This window comes from Heteronotia binoei, chromosome 1, assembly GCF_032191835.1.
Source record: "Heteronotia binoei isolate CCM8104 ecotype False Entrance Well chromosome 1, APGP_CSIRO_Hbin_v1, whole genome shotgun sequence".
In the NCBI taxonomy this organism is placed as follows: Eukaryota; Metazoa; Chordata; class Lepidosauria; order Squamata; family Gekkonidae; genus Heteronotia; species Heteronotia binoei.
Window position 1 is genome coordinate 116,060,959 of NC_083223.1, and position 18,162 is coordinate 116,079,120.

General features: G+C 46.2%; 1 protein-coding gene across 8 annotated transcripts in view; it reads left to right on the forward strand.

Annotated features, from left to right (window-relative positions):
* The window catches only part of LAMA2 (laminin subunit alpha 2), a 900,941-nt gene extending 885,664 nt beyond the window's left edge, over positions 1 to 15,277 (forward strand). For all 8 annotated transcript variants that reach the window (XM_060239150.1, XM_060239173.1, XM_060239164.1 and 5 more), the window contains 4 exons: positions 2,060 to 2,213; positions 7,736 to 7,866; positions 12,829 to 13,051; positions 15,000 to 15,277. In XM_060239150.1, the coding sequence (XP_060095133.1) occupies positions 2,060 to 2,213; positions 7,736 to 7,866; positions 12,829 to 13,051; positions 15,000 to 15,157 (666 nt within the window). In that variant the 3' untranslated portion in view covers positions 15,158 to 15,277. The remainder of the gene's footprint in view (positions 1 to 2,059; positions 2,214 to 7,735; positions 7,867 to 12,828; positions 13,052 to 14,999) is intronic.
* Positions 15,278 to 18,162: the final 2,885 nt, after the last annotated feature.

The following is an 18,162-nucleotide window of genomic DNA, read 5'->3' on the forward strand; positions in this document are numbered from 1 at the left end:
ATTCCTTTAGCTTGCAGGGGGTCTATTTGACACACTCCTGATTTTCCCAAAAAGCACTTTCCTGGGGACACTTGCTTTGAGGGGCTGTAACTTGTTCCCCCCCAAATCCGATCACTAAATTTGGAGGGCAGGTAGAGTCATCTGGAGACTCACTGTGAGTTTGGCATCTTTAGCATGTGGGGGCCCGTTCTACTGCATCCCAAAATCTGGAAACCAGTCCATTAAACAAAAAGATACATGAAAATTCATGGTCTATGAAACCAATTAACCTATATGCAGGGCCGGCCCTGCCATTAGGCAAACTAGGCAGTTGCCTAGAGTGCCTGGAGGTTGGGGGTGATGAATTGGGCTCCCCCTCCTCCCTAGGCAAATGCCTAGTTTGCCTCCTCCCCCTCCTCTCTCCCTTCCCTACCAGGTCAATTTCAGTGCCAGGGAACCTTCCCGCTGCTGCCAGCTGGCCCAGCGGCGCTGACCGTGAGGGAGTCTTTACCTGATGATCAGGTGATTGGTGGCAGGGCAGCTTTAGGTGGCCTGCCAGGGAGTGTGACACACAAGAGCTGGTTCCCTGGCACTGAATTGTCCTGGTAGGGAAGGGGAGGAGGAGGCGGTGCAGGAGGGAGGCATGGTACAGTAGCCCCACGGAGGGGGGAGGTGCTGTGGAGAGTGGGTCAGGAGTTTACCTAGGGTGCCATGTGCCCTCAGGCCGCTCCTGCCTATATGAACCTCCATTTTTTTCTGGTTTGTGCCCATTCCTATTAAGCAGTAGCTGTATAAGACAATGGCTTGTGGCCACAAAAGCCTCAGCAATTAACAATGAAACAACCATCAGGAAAAGTGCAGTTCTTCCTCAAAGCCCTATAAATTCGGAGGCATGTCACTGGATACTGCTAGATTCTCTGAGAGGTAGTGATTTTCCTCCTATTGAGAATCTGTATGGCGTGCAGGAGAACGTGCACTGCATGGTGGGGGAGGGGACTGGAATTGTTTTGCTCAACACTTTCCAGATAAAATCTCTTGCATCTGTTCCTGCTTGGACTCTACATTAGCAGTGACAGTGTCAGATGGTGCCAGGGTCACAACGTCAAGTTGTTTGGGAATTCTTTTCAATTTTTTTCCTGTCTGAGGATATGAAGGTTGAGGACTACCACCTGCTTTTATTATCTTTGCCCTTCCTAGCTTAAATCTGTCTGGCGAGGGGGAGGGGTGATGGCTTACAAGGTCCAAGAAGTAATTAATGCCTCCTTGAGAGATGGGGTGGTTACCCCAGCCTTGATGCTGTTATGCATCCACTTCTAAAGAAGCCTACACTGGACCCAAGAGCTCTCAATAACTATCAACCGTTCTCAAATGTTCCACCCTTAAGCAACATGATTGGACAGCTGGACAGCTTCAAGCTTTCATGGATGAAGCAGATTGTTTGGATCCTTTCCAATCTGGTTCTAAGCCAGGTTATGGGACTGAAAAAGCATTTGTGGATGACCTGTATCAGAAGCTGGACAGAGGAAGTTCTGAAAATGTTCTGGTGCTGACCAGTAAAGTCTTATATAGTTTGGAACCAACATTACCCGAAGGTGTCCCTATTTCTTTATGAAGCACCCAATCACTATGGTCATCTTCAGAGGCCCTGCTGTGGGTGCTCCCACCTTCTGAGGTTAGGCAGGTGGCAACCTAGGAGAGAGCCTTCTCAGTCATAGCACTAAAGCTCTCTTCCCAGTGACACTCGTCTCTTTCTGTTGCCATCTTCTGCCACTGGGTGGAGACTTTTGTTTCATGTTTCCTCATTAATCCTTTCCTGCCCAATGTTTTAATTGCTGTTTCTTTGTTTTTGTCTGTGTATTTTAACTCTTGTTTTAATTATTTTAATAATGTATTTTCTGTTGGTTTCAATAATTTAAAGTGATTTTATTATGTTCTTTTAAATTGTTAGCAACCTTGGTGGTTCCTATAAGGACAGAAAGGCACACATTTTGTGAAAATAATTAAATATATGAGCCTTTGAATTTGAGGATAAAAGCTTCAGATGGCTTCATACACTGACATCTTTTTCATCTGGACTCAGGTTGTCTATAGCATTGATGGCTGTGTCCGAAATTTTCACATGACAGAGTCGCCTGTTAACCTGAATAATCCTACTTCTAGTTATAATGTTGGGAAATGCTTTGCCAATGCACAGGAAGGAACATATTTTGATGGAACAGGGTTTGCCAAAACAGGTAACATTTCACTATTTATAATTCTTAAATTTGAACATATTGAGATATTCTACTGTTCTTTAAAACTTCCTGTTTGGGTGCTCTAAATAGACAGTTGCCATGGGAGGCATAAACACAGTATGGTCTGGAAAGGAAAAAAGTAGAACTGAAGAAATATAAATATAAATGCCTTCTGTAAAAGCCTCATTGAAACTGATCTTAGTCTTTATCTTTGTGATTACTCTGATTATTATTGTAGTTATCATTGTCATTGTTACATTGCTATCAGTATTATTATTATTAATGGAACTTACACAGGGCACAGGATTTGTCACATTTCCAAGGGAGGAAGGCAGGAGAAAATTACAGATGGAGGGCACTTCTTCTCCAATCTCCCTGGGACCATTTGCCTGTAGCCCATGCACTTTCAGTGGGTGGCTGCCACTCAGTTGTCTAAAGTAAAATCTTAGGCAGGATCTGACATGCTAAATTCTGCCATCCAAGGAAACAAGCAGCCTAGCTCACGGGCAGCCCAATCCAGACATATGTGGCGGGCAGCTGCTCAGGCGTGGGCGGATCTACAGTGCCACTAGTCGGCCTCCAAAATGGTTCAGGGTGCTGGAGCGTAGCGTGCCCAAGCAGCAGCCACCGCCAGTAGACGTTTAAGATATGCTGGAGCATGGCCTCCCTGAGCATCGCACCTTGAGGGGAATCGGGCCACTCATCATCTGTGGACAGATGGCATCCATGACTTCCTCACTGGATGTGTCCTCCCCTGGTCTCAGCACCTCTTGAAGGCTGTCCGGATGCTCTGGGGGTGGCAGGGGATGCTGGACCTGCTGACCTCCCGTCGCGCAGGTGCTGGGCAGCCATCTCCAGTCCTTGGCTGCCTCGCTAGTGGGGCTGCCCACCTCTGAGTCCACTGTGGAGCTTGTGCCAGTCCTTGAGGAGTCCTGGGAGTCACCTGGTGGGGGGGAAGGGTGTCACCATCAGATTGTGGCAGTCCCACGGTGGCAAGGAGGGGTTGGGGAGGGTGCCAACCTACCGCGGATTACCTTAATCCTGTGGCCAGCTACAGCCACCAGGCAGATGAGGGGTCCCATGATTGCTTCAGAGCCGGTCAGTGCCCGGGCCAACACGTCCTCATAGGTCAAGCCCTCAGCAATGAGACGCCGGACGTGCTTCTTGGTAGGGCCAAATGAGTCGTTCCAGCGCTTCAGGGTGGACTGCTCTGTGCGGGGGACCTGGCTCACGGCGGACACTGCAGCGTTCCCGCACCGAAAACTCGGTCACCAAGCCAAAGAGGAGCGCCTTCTTTGCCTCAGTCCAGTTCGGCTGCCGGTGACTCTCAGTCGGTGCCGCTCTGTCTGCTGCAATTTCTCCTATGGGCAGTGGAATGCGAGGGCTGCTGACCACAGCTGGCTGATAGTGGGCTCTCTCACACCGCCTTGCCCAGCTTTCCCACGGTACACCAGCAGGGCATCCGGTGGTCTCAGCGGCCCCATGCCTCTGCTCGGCCAGGGCTCTTAAGAGCTCCAGCAGTGTCTGGAAGCAGTGGCAGAGCGTGTCGGGGCAGCAGCCAGGCCACCACAGTCCGTGCCACATCGCGCAAACCATGGGGTTCCCCCTCATCCCACCGCCAGAGCCCCCCCCCCGGGTGCAGACGCTGCACATCCTCCCCACTCTATGTGTGGGTTGAGCGGTGGTGACGGAGACGTCATCGGGCATGCAGATACTGGGAGAGCCTGAGCACTTTGTGTCTCGAGGACACCCCCTGTCTGGACCGCTTCCACTTGGACCACACTGCCATCTAGGACCTGTGCGACCAGGTGGCCGGTCCCCGACCTATCCCCGTCTTGCAGCATATCCTCATCTCCCTACATTTCCTGGTGACCGGCTCCTTCCAGGGCGTGGTGGCTGAGGTCCTGGAGGTCTCCCAGTCATCGGCCAGCCGCTGCCTCCACTCCTTCCTGGACGCCATGCTTCAGTGCCTCCAGCAGCATGTGTGGTTCCCAACAGGCGAGGAGGAGCTGTGGACTGCCAGAGCTGGCTTTGCGTCGGTCGTGGGGTTCCCCAATGTCATGGGAGCTGTGGAGTGCATGTATGTCACCCTGGTGGCATCGCGGGAAGATCCCATGGTGTACCGGAACAGGCACCACTTCTACAGCCTCAATGAGCAGGCATCCTGCGATCACGGGGGATTCTTCACAGATCTGGTGGCGAAGTTCCCAGGGAGCGAGCACAATGCCCAGATCTTCACGTCCTCGGGCCTCCTGGCAGCCTGGCTGGATGGCCAGGGGTGGTTGCTAGGTAAGGCCACCAGGCAGTGACGTGGGGCGCCCCTCCCATCCCCTGTCCTCATCTTCCTGTCCTACAGGTGACCAAGGGTACCTGCTGCTGCCCTACCTGCTGACGCCGTACCAGGAGGAACAGGCAGCGCACAACTAGGCGCACAGGACCACTTGCATGGTCATCGAGCATGCCTTCAGGCAGCTGAAGATGAGGTTCCACTGCCTGCACCACACGGGTGGCTGACGCAGCATGCCTGCTGTGGCTAAGCTGATGGCCGTCTGCATCATGCTGCACAACATCACCACCTGGCAATGCCTGCCGGCCCCCCAGGACCTTCCCCTCCCAAACCCCGGGTCACCGATGCAGGATAATGTGGAGCAGCAGGACTTGGGGGGGCACTTGAATCGGGAGCATGTGCGAGCTCTCATCAGGGCCACTCGACACGCGGCCAGGGCACCCAGGGAGGAGAGCGTGCCATGAGTGTGGCCGCTCACACACCCGGGGCCACTGGGGGGACTCCTTAAGCTCCCATGTATGCTGCTGCTTCCTGGGTACTTCAATCTATTATTAAACAAGAATTTTTGGGACCACTCTTGGAATCCCTTCAAAAATTCATGCACTTGTTGGAAAAGGCATGGGGAAGATGATGAAATGGCAGGCAGAGCTGAAGTCCTGTGGGGAGACACAAAAAAGAAAGACAAGGTAGAAAACATGGGGAGGGGACCCGGGGACCCCAGTGCAATGCCAGGAGCACCTCGGCAGGGTTTCCGCATACCTTGGCCATGGGATTGTCAGGCAGGGCACCATGGCAGGCATTATGTGAGGTGTGAGTGGCCACAGACTCAACTCCCAGTTGAGGCTGGCCCTCAGCAGCCAGCGGCCACTGGAGACAATAGCCACCACTCATACCTCCCCATGTGCTCTGTGGGCTGAGCAGGCACACCTTCAAGTCCACAGGTGACCCTCATTTGCATATCCAGAAGCCCCTGCAGAGGCCCGCAACGCGCCCTGCTTGTGGCCCCTGAGTGACCCCACCAAGGCCACACTTGAAAGAGGGCCGGGAGGAGCCGGTCATGGCAACACTCTCAACCCACCCCTAGCATGTTTTGGCTGTAAGCTACCTCAGCGCATAGCGGAGGCGACTTGTCTTAGCGAGCTAATCCCCCCCCCCCATAATGCTGGGACTGTGGGTTCGAGCCCTCCGTGCAGCAGAAAAGCTGACACGGCCAGCTTTCCTCTTTATGGAGCGTGCCATCCAGCCGCCATTATTTTTGATCAGCTAGGTCCCGTACCTGGGTCGCTCCCCCTGTTCTGTGGGCACCCACCCCAACCACATCACCCCTGACAGTTGCATCACAGACACAGACGGAATGGACAAATGGTGTGGTCCTGGAAAGTGTTTGCCTCGCCACCTATCAGCCCCCGCCTGTCACTGATATCGCCCACTGCAGTTCCCACACATCTGCACTAAGTGGTTGCACCGAGAGTCCCCCTGGCCGCAGAGCCATGCCCCTGGGACAGCCACAAGCAGCATGCACGGGGGATACAGGGAGCCAGGGCGAGGTGGGAAAAATGAAAGACACATGAGATGAGATGGGCGGACTGGGTTAAGTTTATTTATCTGCTAGCAGGGAGACCAAGCTCACGCATGGAGGTTCCTGGCTCCTGTCGTCCGAGATGCCATTGGCGGAGGACACTCCCACAGCTGCGGGGCTTCTGGGGCCAGGCGGCTGTGCTCCGGTGGTCACAGAGGCTGGTGTGCAGCACACACACCTGAAAGACAAAGAGACGGGTGGGGCCTCACTGGCTGCAGGCATAGGACTCCAACCCTGGCCGAGGCTGCAGCGAGCAAAGCAAGCCCATGCGCCCTGCCCTCCCTGGGGAGTTGTGTGTGGCCAGAATCGGGACCTTTGTATGGGGGGCACTGATTGGGTGCAGGAGGGGGGCCGTGGCCAGCCCACATCAGGAAGGGATTGGTGGGCCAATAACATGGCTCCCCTCCTGCTCCCAAAAGGGTTTCCACGCTGCTGTACCAGCGCCGCCAGCGTGTGTTTCCTGCTTCCACTACTGCCTATGGCTGCCGGTATTTTCCGTGGCGCAGGTTAGCGCCTGGCAGGGGGGGCGTTCCCGCACCGAAAACTCTGTGGGAGCCAACCAGCAGCAGCCACGCCCCTGGGTCGGCCCCCTCCTATGCCAACATGCTGCCCTGCACCTCTGCTGTGCCCCCAGTGCGGCACGGCAGCGCTCCGCCACCTGGCCACAGCGCCAGCATGCTGCAGCGGCTGGAGAGTTGCACATGCCCCATTTCTGCCAGCGCGGGAGAGGATCCGCCGGCGTAAGTCTCCAGACCGCCGGTGTAGTGGTAGGTGGGTCCACTTCCACAGTGCTTTTGGCCCCACCCCCCTCTGGATTGCTCTGTACATAACAGTCCTTTTATACTCAACTGTTCTGAGAATGGCACAGAATCCTTTTATCCAACAAATTTTAATTTTATTTTGGGAAACATAGGAAGAAGGCAAGATTCATATAACTACTTGAATGGGGAAAGGTGAAAAGGGAAAAGATTTCAAACACACAGGAGAATGCAAAACAAAGTTAAAATAATACAGAAAACTAATGCAACCTGACTATGCTAGTTCCCTAGCTTAATGGCTTATAGTTTTTCAGGGTCTTCCTGAACCAAGGTGGCCTGATGTGGGTCTATCCTGCAAGGCCAGTTCCTCCAGTCCAGCGGTCCCCAACCTTTTCGGCACCAGGAAGACAATTTTTCCACGGACTGGAGGAAGGGGCATGGTTTCAGGATGATATAATTGTGCGCTTTATTTCTATTACATTTTAATATATAATGAAATAATTATACAATTAATGGACCGGTTGCTAACAGGCCATGAACCAGTACGGGTCCATGGCCCGGGGATTGGGACCCCTGATCTTAGCCTGCTTGCTGCTAGGAAAGGCAAGATAACTCTCTCTAAGAGTTTTATCAATCTAGGTATAATCACACCATCTTGCATGGATAGGTACTCTTTTTCAACTCTTATTGCTAAACCTAACAGTTGTTTCTTTTTCGAAGAGAATCCTTACCCCTTTCCTTTGTGATTTGCTGTCCTGTTCCCATTCTTACTAAAGAGGCTTACCAAAAGGACTGCCTGATTCTCAAGCTGAAATAAAACAAGGTATCATGGGGACCAGGATAGACTACATGGCAGAACTGATGTATTTTGTGATTGCATTTCTTTCTCATTTCTCAGTTGGAGCATACAAAGTGGGGACAGATCTGCGAGTGGAATTTGAGTTCCGTACAGCTCGGACAAATGGTGTTCTGTTGGGAATCAGTAGCCAAAAAATGGATGGACTTGGCATTGAGCTGATAGATGAAAAAGTGAGTATAAGGCTATTAGAATTGCATCAGATTTCACTGTGCTTCTCAACCACATTAAGTAATGCTTTCTTAATGCTCTTTTAATGTGTGAGCTTTTTCAAGGAAAGACTCTGTCATAGAACCAGTTTAGTGTTTTGGACCAAGATCTAGGAGACCTGGGTTCAAATCCTTTCTCTGTCATGCAGCTTACTAGATGGTCTTGGGCCAGTCTCTCTGTATCTCACAGGGTTGTTGTGAGGATAAACATGGAAAGGGGTAAACCTAGGGTTGCCAAGTCCCTCGGAGCCTCCGGTGGGGGACTTATCATAGAGTTTTTCCTCCCAAATGGCTAGAGCGTCTGGGAAAACCATAGAGTTTTCCCAGAAACGCCTAGAGTGGCCACTATGCGATGTCATTGACATGATGATGTCACTTCTGGATGACGTCATCATGCCAGCAATGTCGACGGATGTTCCGGCAGGTTGGGAACCTCCCAGGTGGGGGATTCCCCACCTGGACCAGGGGCTTGGCAGCCCTAGGTTAACCATGCATGCCACCTTAAACTTCTTAGAGGAAGGCAAAATAAAAAGGAAAAGGGAGTAGGCACTGCAATCCAGAAGGAGGTAGGGTTGCCAGGTCCAATTCAAGAAATATCTGGGGACTTTGGGGGTGGAGCCAGGAGACTTTGGGGGTGGAGCCAGGAGCAAGGTTGTGACAAGCACAATTGAACTCCAAAGGGAGTTCTGGCCATCACACACCTTTTAAATGCCTTCCCTCCATTGGAAATAATGAACGATAGGGGCACCTTTTGGGGGGCTCATAGAATTGGACCCCCTGGTCCAATCCTTTTGGAAATTAAAGGGTATGTTAAGGAGAGATACTGGATGCTATGCTGCTATCCTTAAAAAACAGCCCCCGCCCCAGATACCCATAGATCAATTATCCTTTATACCTTATGGGAATCAGTTTCCATAGGGAATAATGGAGTGCCCAGCAGACATTTCTCCCCCCCCCTCACTTTCTGATGATCCTGAAGTGGGGGGAGAGCCTCCAAACCAGGGGGATCCCCTGCCCCCACCTGGGGATTAGCAACCCTAGAAGGAGGCCAGTGTTTATTAGTAGGAAAATATGTGCTTTCCTTTCCCTTTTGAATTAAAAATAGACAAACGATTGCTGTTGCGTTTCCACAGTTCTGGATCATAGCCAGCACTCATTTTGGGGTACTGTCATGATCCTAGGTCTAGTAAGGCCTGCAGACTCCAAGGAAGCCTGTATTAAAATAGCTACAGGACCTACGTTTCCCAGGATCCCTTCTTTCCCTCTGATTGAGTGGGGAGCAGTTTTGAAGGGATAATTTGCCCAGTGGAGACCAGAGGGGTGAAAACTGAAAAGAAATAAATAAAAGGAGGAAGGCTGAAGTCATGAGAGTTTATCCAAACAGTGATGAGTCAACGGGAATTAGAGGAAGGAAACATGTGGTTAGTTGCATTAGGGCTTTTTATGTTGTTTTGTAAGACCTTTACTGTTTCCATGTTCACTATTACGCTAAAACTTACAACCCACTTGTTTGTTCTTGAGCATTTACAATAAGCTTGTTATACTGCCTGGGTCTGCACACCTCTTAGGTCACAAATAGAAGGTTTTGGCTGAGAAGGAAGACAGGGGTTGGGTGGGTGCTCTGTGTCCTCCCAGACAGACTCTTACCGGAGTGGTGGCAGCTCTCCATGGTCCCCTGCTTGTGACAGTGCCCAGTTGCTATTGCTGGATTTGGAATTGCACCCATATACTCAGTTAGTCTGCACTGTCAATTCCAATAGCACAGATTGTTTCTTCAATGAGAGCATGTAGTCTCCCTCTATCCATGTAGGTTATCATTGTCTCCATCAGAGCGGACACTGCCTTCACAGCAGTTGTAAATGTGCATCTTAGTGCTGCATATACAGATTTCTGATGCTGTGCCTGGGTGTGCTTAAAATCAAACCACTCACATGAACAATATGGGCATGATTTCTATTTATCATTTAAAATATTTTAAAATTTGAAAGATAACCTTTTAGTGAAATTGTTTGTAAATAATAGATATACATGAAAATGTCTTGGGGAAGAGTCCTTGTCATTTATTTATTTATTTATTTATTTATTTATTTATTTATTTATTTATTTATCTGGGATTTTAGAGAAGACTCATCCAGAAAGACCATGCCTCCTGCTTCAGCCTCCCCCTGCTTCACCTCCCTCTTAATTGCCAAATGCTATTTGGCGGGTGGGCAGGAGTTTCCTAGTCCCTGGTAAAACCAGAGACTTTTATCCAAAGCCTAGCATGTCACATTGGAGTCACATCAGCAACATGCCATCATTTCTAGGTTTTTGCAGGAAGTGACAGTGCATCATTGTCATGACATCATTCTACCTGCCCCCTTCCCCCTCCCTTTCCTGCTGGTTACCAGCTGATGGCTGGCAACATCTGAAGCCTAATACCTTTAGCATGTTTTCTCATAGCTCATTAGCTCTATATCCTCTGCTGTGATTGGACAATCTGCTGCTAAAGTACACAGTGGTCCTTGTCCTGCCTTTACACTAGTACTGGATCCCAAATATATCCCAGCATCTATTCCCTAGTGCCTGTAGTTGCTATTGCAACATAAAATATGAGCAATGTAAGGCAACTCTATTGTTTATTGCTGTCTTGCTTTAAAATAAGTTGACACAGCCAGGGCTTTTTTTGTAGAAAAAGCCCAGCAGTAACTCATTGGCATATTAGGCCACACACCCTGACATCACCATTGTTTCACTCAGTGCTTTTTATAGAAAATGCCCAGCAGGCACTCATTTGCAGATTAGGCCACACCCCCGATGTCAAGAAAAAGACTGTAGATTTATACCCACCCTTCTCTCTGAATCAGAGTCTCAGAGCGGCTTACAATCTCCTTTATCTTCTTCCCCCACAACAGACACCCTGAGAAGTGGGTGGGGCTGACGGTGCTCTCACAGCAGCTGCCCTTTCAAGGACAACCTCTGTGAGAGCTATGGCTGATCCAAGACCATTTCAGCAGCTGCAAGTGGAGACGTTGGGAATTGAACCCGGTTCTCCCAGATAAGAGTCTGCACACTTAACCATTACACCAAGCCAAACCAGCCAGAACTGCATTCCTGTGCTTTCCTGATAAAAAAAAAGCCCTGGGCACAGCAGTTATATCATCATAAGGCAAAACCATTTCTCTGTTCTACTTTCTGTAGTAAGAATGTCACTGTGAGCTGCAACAATCCTTTTTTGGGAAAGTGTCAAGTTGTAGCTGAGGGTTTTCGAGGCAAGAGACATTCTGATGTAGTTTGCCATTGTTTGCTTCTGCACAGAGACCCTGGTATTCCCTGGTGGTGTCCTATTCAAATACTAACCAGAAGCAACCTTCTTAGATTCCGAGATCCAATGAGATCAAAGTAGCCTGGGCTATCCAGGTCAGGGCACCAAAATCCTACCACAAGGAAAATTCTCTTTTCATTTTCCAGTTCTTCTAGATAATGTTCTACAAGTTGGCCACATGTTCAAGTGAGAAAATGTTCAGGGCCCAATCAATTCTCTTACCCTTCCACATCTGCTTGCTAATGTTCACAACCTCAAATAGTTGCTGCATTGTTGCCATTTCCCCCCCAGAACTGCATTCCTGTTCAGCTGTGTTCCTTCTCTTTTGTTCCAGCAAACACAATAAACAAACACTTAGACAATAAGATTTAGCTACAGACTGATGTCATTGAGGGCAAATGAGAAAATCACTCTGTCTTTGTTTTGGGACAGTGCTACCCAGCAGTGGCTGTTATCAAGATGATGTCCAAAAACATTTTCATCTCCCATCTATGTCAACAAGGGGAGGGAGGCACAGTTTGCATAGTACAATGCATTTCTTTAACTTTCTCATCCCTGTTCAGGTGTATTTTCATGGTTATTACTAGGTCTTTTGTTGCATATTAGACTACACCCCCTTGATGTAGCCAATCCTCCAAGAGCTTACAGTAGGCCCTGTAAGAAGAGCCCTGTAAACTCTTGGAGGATTGGCTACATTAGGGGGCTGTAGCCTAATATGCAAAGGAGGTCCTACTACAAAAAAAGCCCTGGCTACTACTACATTTTATAAGCCATTTTAAAGTTCGACAACAGTTATCCATAGGTTTTGAGCTTTCCTGCCAAAATCACTCCTGAAGCTTAATTTTAAATGAATATCTGGGTGCAATACAATTTCTGACTTTCAAAGCCTTATGCGGCCTGGGACCAGCATACTTGCAAGACCATCTCTTCCTGTATATGCCCCGTAGGTTGCTTTGCTCGGCCTCCCAGGATAGGCTGACTGTTCCCAGCCCAAAAGATACCCGTCTTGCCTCTACCAGGGCCAGTTCCTTTTCGGTCTTGGCCCCAACCTTGTGGAATCAGCTCCCTATAGAGATCCGGGCCCTACCTGGCTTATTAGCCTTTTGTAGGGCCTGTAAAACAGAGCTGTTCCACCAGGTTTTTGGGTGAGGCGGCGGGCATCCGCCCATTAGATCAGTCGGCCTTCCCTACTGTATATCCTACTGCACTAACTCACTGCATTGTTCATCTGCAGCATCTCATCAAAACTGTTCTGCCAAGCTATCTGTCTATGGAATAATTGTAATTGCTTTTATTAATTATGATTTTAATGTGATTTTATTAAGTTGTGCTCTGCCCTGAGCCCCCACGGGGGAATAGGCGGAATATAAATAAACCATTAATAATAATAAATTTACATTGATTAAATATTTAATTGCTGCTTCTTGCAAAGGTAGTAAAATAGGATAGTATTGCTTTTAAGATCCTATGCCAGCCTATGTTGACATACTTTATAAAAAAACATATAAGATTAAGCTATCTGTAAAGCAGATCAGAAGTGATAATACTCAAATCTGGAATCAGCAGATTACCTTTTTATAGCAAACTAGATTTCTTAATAGTTTTTATATTTTGCTCTCTAGGTGATGTTCCATGTGGATAATGGTGCAGGTCGATTTTCTGCCATTTATGAACCTGCTGTTGCAGGTAGCTTGTGTGATGGAAATTGGCACAAAATTATTGCAAACAAGATAAAGCACCGTTTAGTATTGTCAGTGGATGAATACCAGGTAGAAGGTATCAGTCCAAATGCAGCCTCTACTTCAGCAGATACTAATGACCCTGTCTTTGTTGGTGGATATCCTGGTAAGTATTTATGTATTAATTTATTATTTAACATTGATATCCCACCCTTCCCAAAACTGTTACACAGACTAAGTTGCTATTGGTCTACAAATGTCTTTCAAAACTTAACATAATATCACTGAAATCTACAAAAATATATACCTTCTGGCTTACGCATATGCTGCATCATATAAAAAGCTATGGCAGCTCTCAACAAACAGATTTGTTTGTTTGCTTTGAAGTTGCAATATTTATTTATTCATCTTCCACCAGTGTAGCCCCACACTGGGACTACTCTTGTGCAGGCAAGCTACAGATAGATTTTTCAACAGCTAAAACTCTCGGGGGTGGGTGACCTCTTTCCCTCTGGAGCCCTCACTTGAGCAACCCTCTTGGATAGTTTCAGCTGCGAAAAATCTATCCATGGCTGAACCAACCAGTTCGGTTTATGGTTCAGTTCATGCCTCAGCCACGAACTACAAACCACATTTTTCCAATTCATGCCCATCCCTAATAAAAAATTCCTTTCTGTGTACCATTGTGACCTTGACTTGGCACAGGGATAGTATGTTAAAGAAAGCATGCTTAATATGTTGTGTTGAAATGTAGAAGCGGTTGCTATCTCTGTAAGTATGAAAAGATTTTTTCTTATTTAATTAAATGAAGATGCATGGAAAATTTAAGTAGGAAGATTCTAGCTTTGCTTTGCCAGTGTTGTCCACATTAAAGAAGCAGGAACTTATGTATCTGTGGCAATGTTCCCTCTAAGCTCCACATAGCAGAAATTCTACCTCATGAGTGAAAAAAGAAGCAGAAACGTACATATCTGAGGCAATGTCTGCCCTGAGCTCAACAGATCAGAAATTCTACCTTGTGAGCAAAAAAATAACATTAAAGTTGTGAATGAGTCTACATTTGACTATTGTGTAAATTAGTTTTTTAAAAGATTACTTCCATAACCTTGTGAAAATCTCAGAATAAATTGTTTAAAATTATATTTAAAAAATAACTTAAATGTTATGAGAGAAAACAGAATCAAGTCAAATTTCACCCACCCCTTTCCCCACTATATTGGTAGACCTGACCTCTGGAGAACAAGTCTACGCACTCCTTTCCACTATATTAGTAGACCTGGACTCTGGAGGACAGGTCTACCTGCTCCAGTCCACTTCATTTGTAGACCTGGCCTCCCACCATCACCCTGTCCTGAGCCTAACATACCAGCACTTAGGTGAGAAAAAAACCTATTGCAGTCTACTTTGGGGTTTTTTAGTGAAATACAGCAACCAGCATTATGGATCAAGTACAACAGAGAAGGAACAATCACTGTCAGAACTCCGCCCAAGCCAAAAAACAGGAAGTTGCTTACATGTTACCAGCCTACCCAAACTATTTATTTATTATATCCTACATTTCCCTATGACTCAAGGCAGCTTACAAATCATACTGAAAAGCATAAATGGGGGCATGCAATTTTTTTTTTATTTTTTTTCTGGCTCCATTGTAGCCTATGGGGACCATTATAGTCAACTGGCCCCATAGGCTATAACAGAGAATTGATCTGGGGCTCCTGGGGACTATTTTTTGAGGTATGGGCACCAAATTTGTAGCATAGCTGCTGATGCCTCTCCTCAGAATTTCTCCAAGTTTAAAAAAGATTGGACCAGGGGTTCTAATTCTGTGGGCTCCAGAAAGAGGTGTCCCTATCTTCCATTGTTTCCAATGGGAGGGAAATGCATTGTGGGCTGAAGCAGAAATCCTTGATCTGCCTGTTAAAATTTTGTGCACCACTGCCTCCTAGCACAGCTTAGAGGGTACTATGATTGAGGTGTCTTCTAATAAATAAGTAATTCATTAGACATTGTATTGATCTCCAGTCACAAATCGTGCACAGAATATAAACCATGAGAAAAACAATTGTTTTTAGGGAAAAACTAGATCTGAATAATTTTTACTTTTCTTCCCTTAGATGGCCTGAATCAGTTTGGCCTGACCACCAACATTCGTTTTAGAGGATGCATTCGATCCTTGACTCTCAAGAAAGGGACTGCTAAGGCTCTAGAAATTAACTTCAGCAAAGCCTTGGAGTTCAAAGGAGTTCAACCTCTATCATGCCCTGCAAATTAACGGCACATCATCCATCTCAGTTATGGGTCTAACAAGTTAAAAAGAAAAAATCCACTCTCATCCGATGTTTTAAAAAATCTATATTTACCTTAACTTCATAATAAAAGTTCCTTATGCAAATATTTTATTTCAGCCTGTGACCTATTCAGAATTATGCTGTTTTCATTGTGGGTTTATAAACCTTTCCCCTTGGAGTAAATAACATGGTAAATTTCTTTTGTGCAATTTGTTAGTCTTTTGCAGAGCTTTTTTTGCAGCAGAAACTTCTTTGCATATTAGGCCACACACCCCTGATGTAGCCAATCCTTCAAGAGCTTACACTAGACCCTGTAATAAGAGCTATGTAAGCTCTTGGAGGATTGGCTACATCGGCTGGGGGGGGGCATAATATTCAAAGGAGTTCCTGCTACAAAAAAAGCCCTGGTCTTTTAAATCAGTTTGAAGTGTTTCAGCATATTTTGGATGAATGAAATTGTACAGGACTAGATCTGTGCTTGTCAAAGCGTAAAGCAGCCTTCTTCCAAGGCAGTGATTCAGTTAGTATGTGTGTTGATCAAGACAGGCAGCTGTGTATACTACGTATCCCACTTCCACATGCTGGTTGACAGTGGTTGATCTTACTGGGTTAAAGATATTTCCCTTGGTATCTTCCTGGCAGTGTGATCTTTGGATCCATTAATGCCTTAACTTTATGTAGTTCCACCATGAACCATGAGCCAGAATGTACCTAGCAGAACGAGCTTGGCCCATTTAAAAAAACTGGTAAAAACAGGCATCAGCTTTGGGGGATTCTGACATCCAAAAAGTAAAACTCATGCACTGGCTACACTATTTTAAATTTAGATAGGATGGGATAATATTTTTTAAAAAATATTTCCACCGCACATGTTCCCGCCTGTAAGAACACAGGGAAAAACAGTATTTTCATGCTTTGGTGAGCTGAGTTTAAATAAGCCACTAATACAAATATTGGATTAGTATGACACTGTAAGATATTTTACGGATTCCATATGTGACTTTTTTTTTTCAAGCCAGAGTCCTCTGGGTTAAAAATAAATGACATCAGGAAAGGCAGCAGCCTATAAATGAAGTAATTAGCATGACAACCTATGTTATCATAGGTATTAAACATAGCATATGTCTATGCAGACAACTTTTGAATGGATTGTTCCGTTTTTTAAAAGATAACTAGGAAGGATCCTTTGTGACAGTTTTGGAATGTTACAAGTAGATCCAGATGAAGACATTTGACAAAAAGGCAGATACCTGTGCTCCCATATTAATATGGAAGCTTTCAAGTATAGGAGGTGTCTATCAACAAGGTACCTCTAAAGCAAGCTGGTCAACATTTCTCATGCATTTATTCCTGTTAGAAATGTGGCTCAGCATAGTCTGCCATTGTCTGAACCACATGGTCCACCTTAACCATTGGCACTGTCAGCACTTATATAGTACCATATGTACGGACAGTCAGAAAAGCAGTGACTAAATATACAAAGTGAAACCAGAAGTCTTTTATCTTGAGTAACAAATGCCAAAAGTGAGTCAGTCATCAATCATACACCTGAACTGGCATATCAACAGTCACAGAGTACATAAAATGCCCAGTCCACAGTAATCAGGTGAAAAATTCCATACAACAGTTACATAGAATAAGACAATTCTATCTAAAATTTCCCTGAATTTTGAGAACCTTAACAAGAAAAATTGTATCAACCTTGGTAATTTCAGGAGCCAAATCATTCAGAAGAAACTGACATTTAAGGCTGTTGCTCAGGTATCTTTTAGAATTTATTAAATCTGAAAGCAATCTTTCCTGAGGGGACTCATACAGAGGGCAGTCTACGATTATATGATCAATTGTATCTAAGGAGTTAAGGCCACAGAGGCACAGATGTTCTTGTCTCAGGATCTGGTGGTATCTGCCATAAATGATCTTAGAAGGAAATGCGTTTATCCTTGCCACTAAAGAAGCTCTACGCTGTAAAGGGATATCAAGGTTATGGAGATATTGAGCCACCCTCCTAAATTATTAGTGAGACCAAGCATGGCAGGTGAGCAAATATAAGGTCAATTTGGCCAAAGTTTAGTCTTATTAATGAGTTACAGCAAAGTCTTGGACAACATAAACTCTCACAGGTTTGGGGTGTGTAACTGCCAACTGAGGATAATACCATGGCCAGTAAGTGCACTCTAGTTCACAAAAGCTTCTACCAGAATAAATCTAGAGGTACTTAAGATGCCAAAGGCTCTTTGTTGTTTTGTCTTGAGTGTGAATGTGAATACATTTTATCATGATGACTTTCAAAACTGTAGAAAAGAATTTCAAAAGGCAAATAGACAATGACGTAATACTGGCCAAGATGCTGTTAGCATGTTCCTTTATTCAGATTCAGGGACAGGGGCAGTGAACTACAACACAGCCTACCACTGGTCATCTTGAACAATAAAACTGATATATCACCTTATCAGATCATGTAACAGAATCATAGAGTTGGAAGGGACTCCCAGGGTCATCTAGTCTAAACCTCCTGCACAATGCAGAAAATTCACAAATACCTCCTAAATCACAGGATCAGCATTGCTGTCGGCCATCTAGCCTCTGTTTAGAAACCTCCAAGGAAGGAGAGCCCACCACCTCACAAGGAAATCTGTTCCACCGAGGAACCTATGGAATTCAAGAAAAAATGAAGCAACAGCATTTTCCTCTCTAAATGCTGCCTATCTCTATGCAGAGTAATAATGTTTTACTGACAACCAATGGTATATTCATGCATGTCTTAGAACTAGGGTAAATCAGTTGGAGATACAGCACAGTACAACTAATGTAGTATTACATCCTTAACATGTCTGAATAGCATTGGCTGACATGCACCCATTCTAGAAGTACTAAAGTGCAATTATGGGCCAAAGAAATCTGAGACAGATGAACCTGCAGAGGGATGGAATAGTGAGGAAATTGCAGAGTACAGCATGGCTGTCTTCTTCAAAGGATACAACGCATC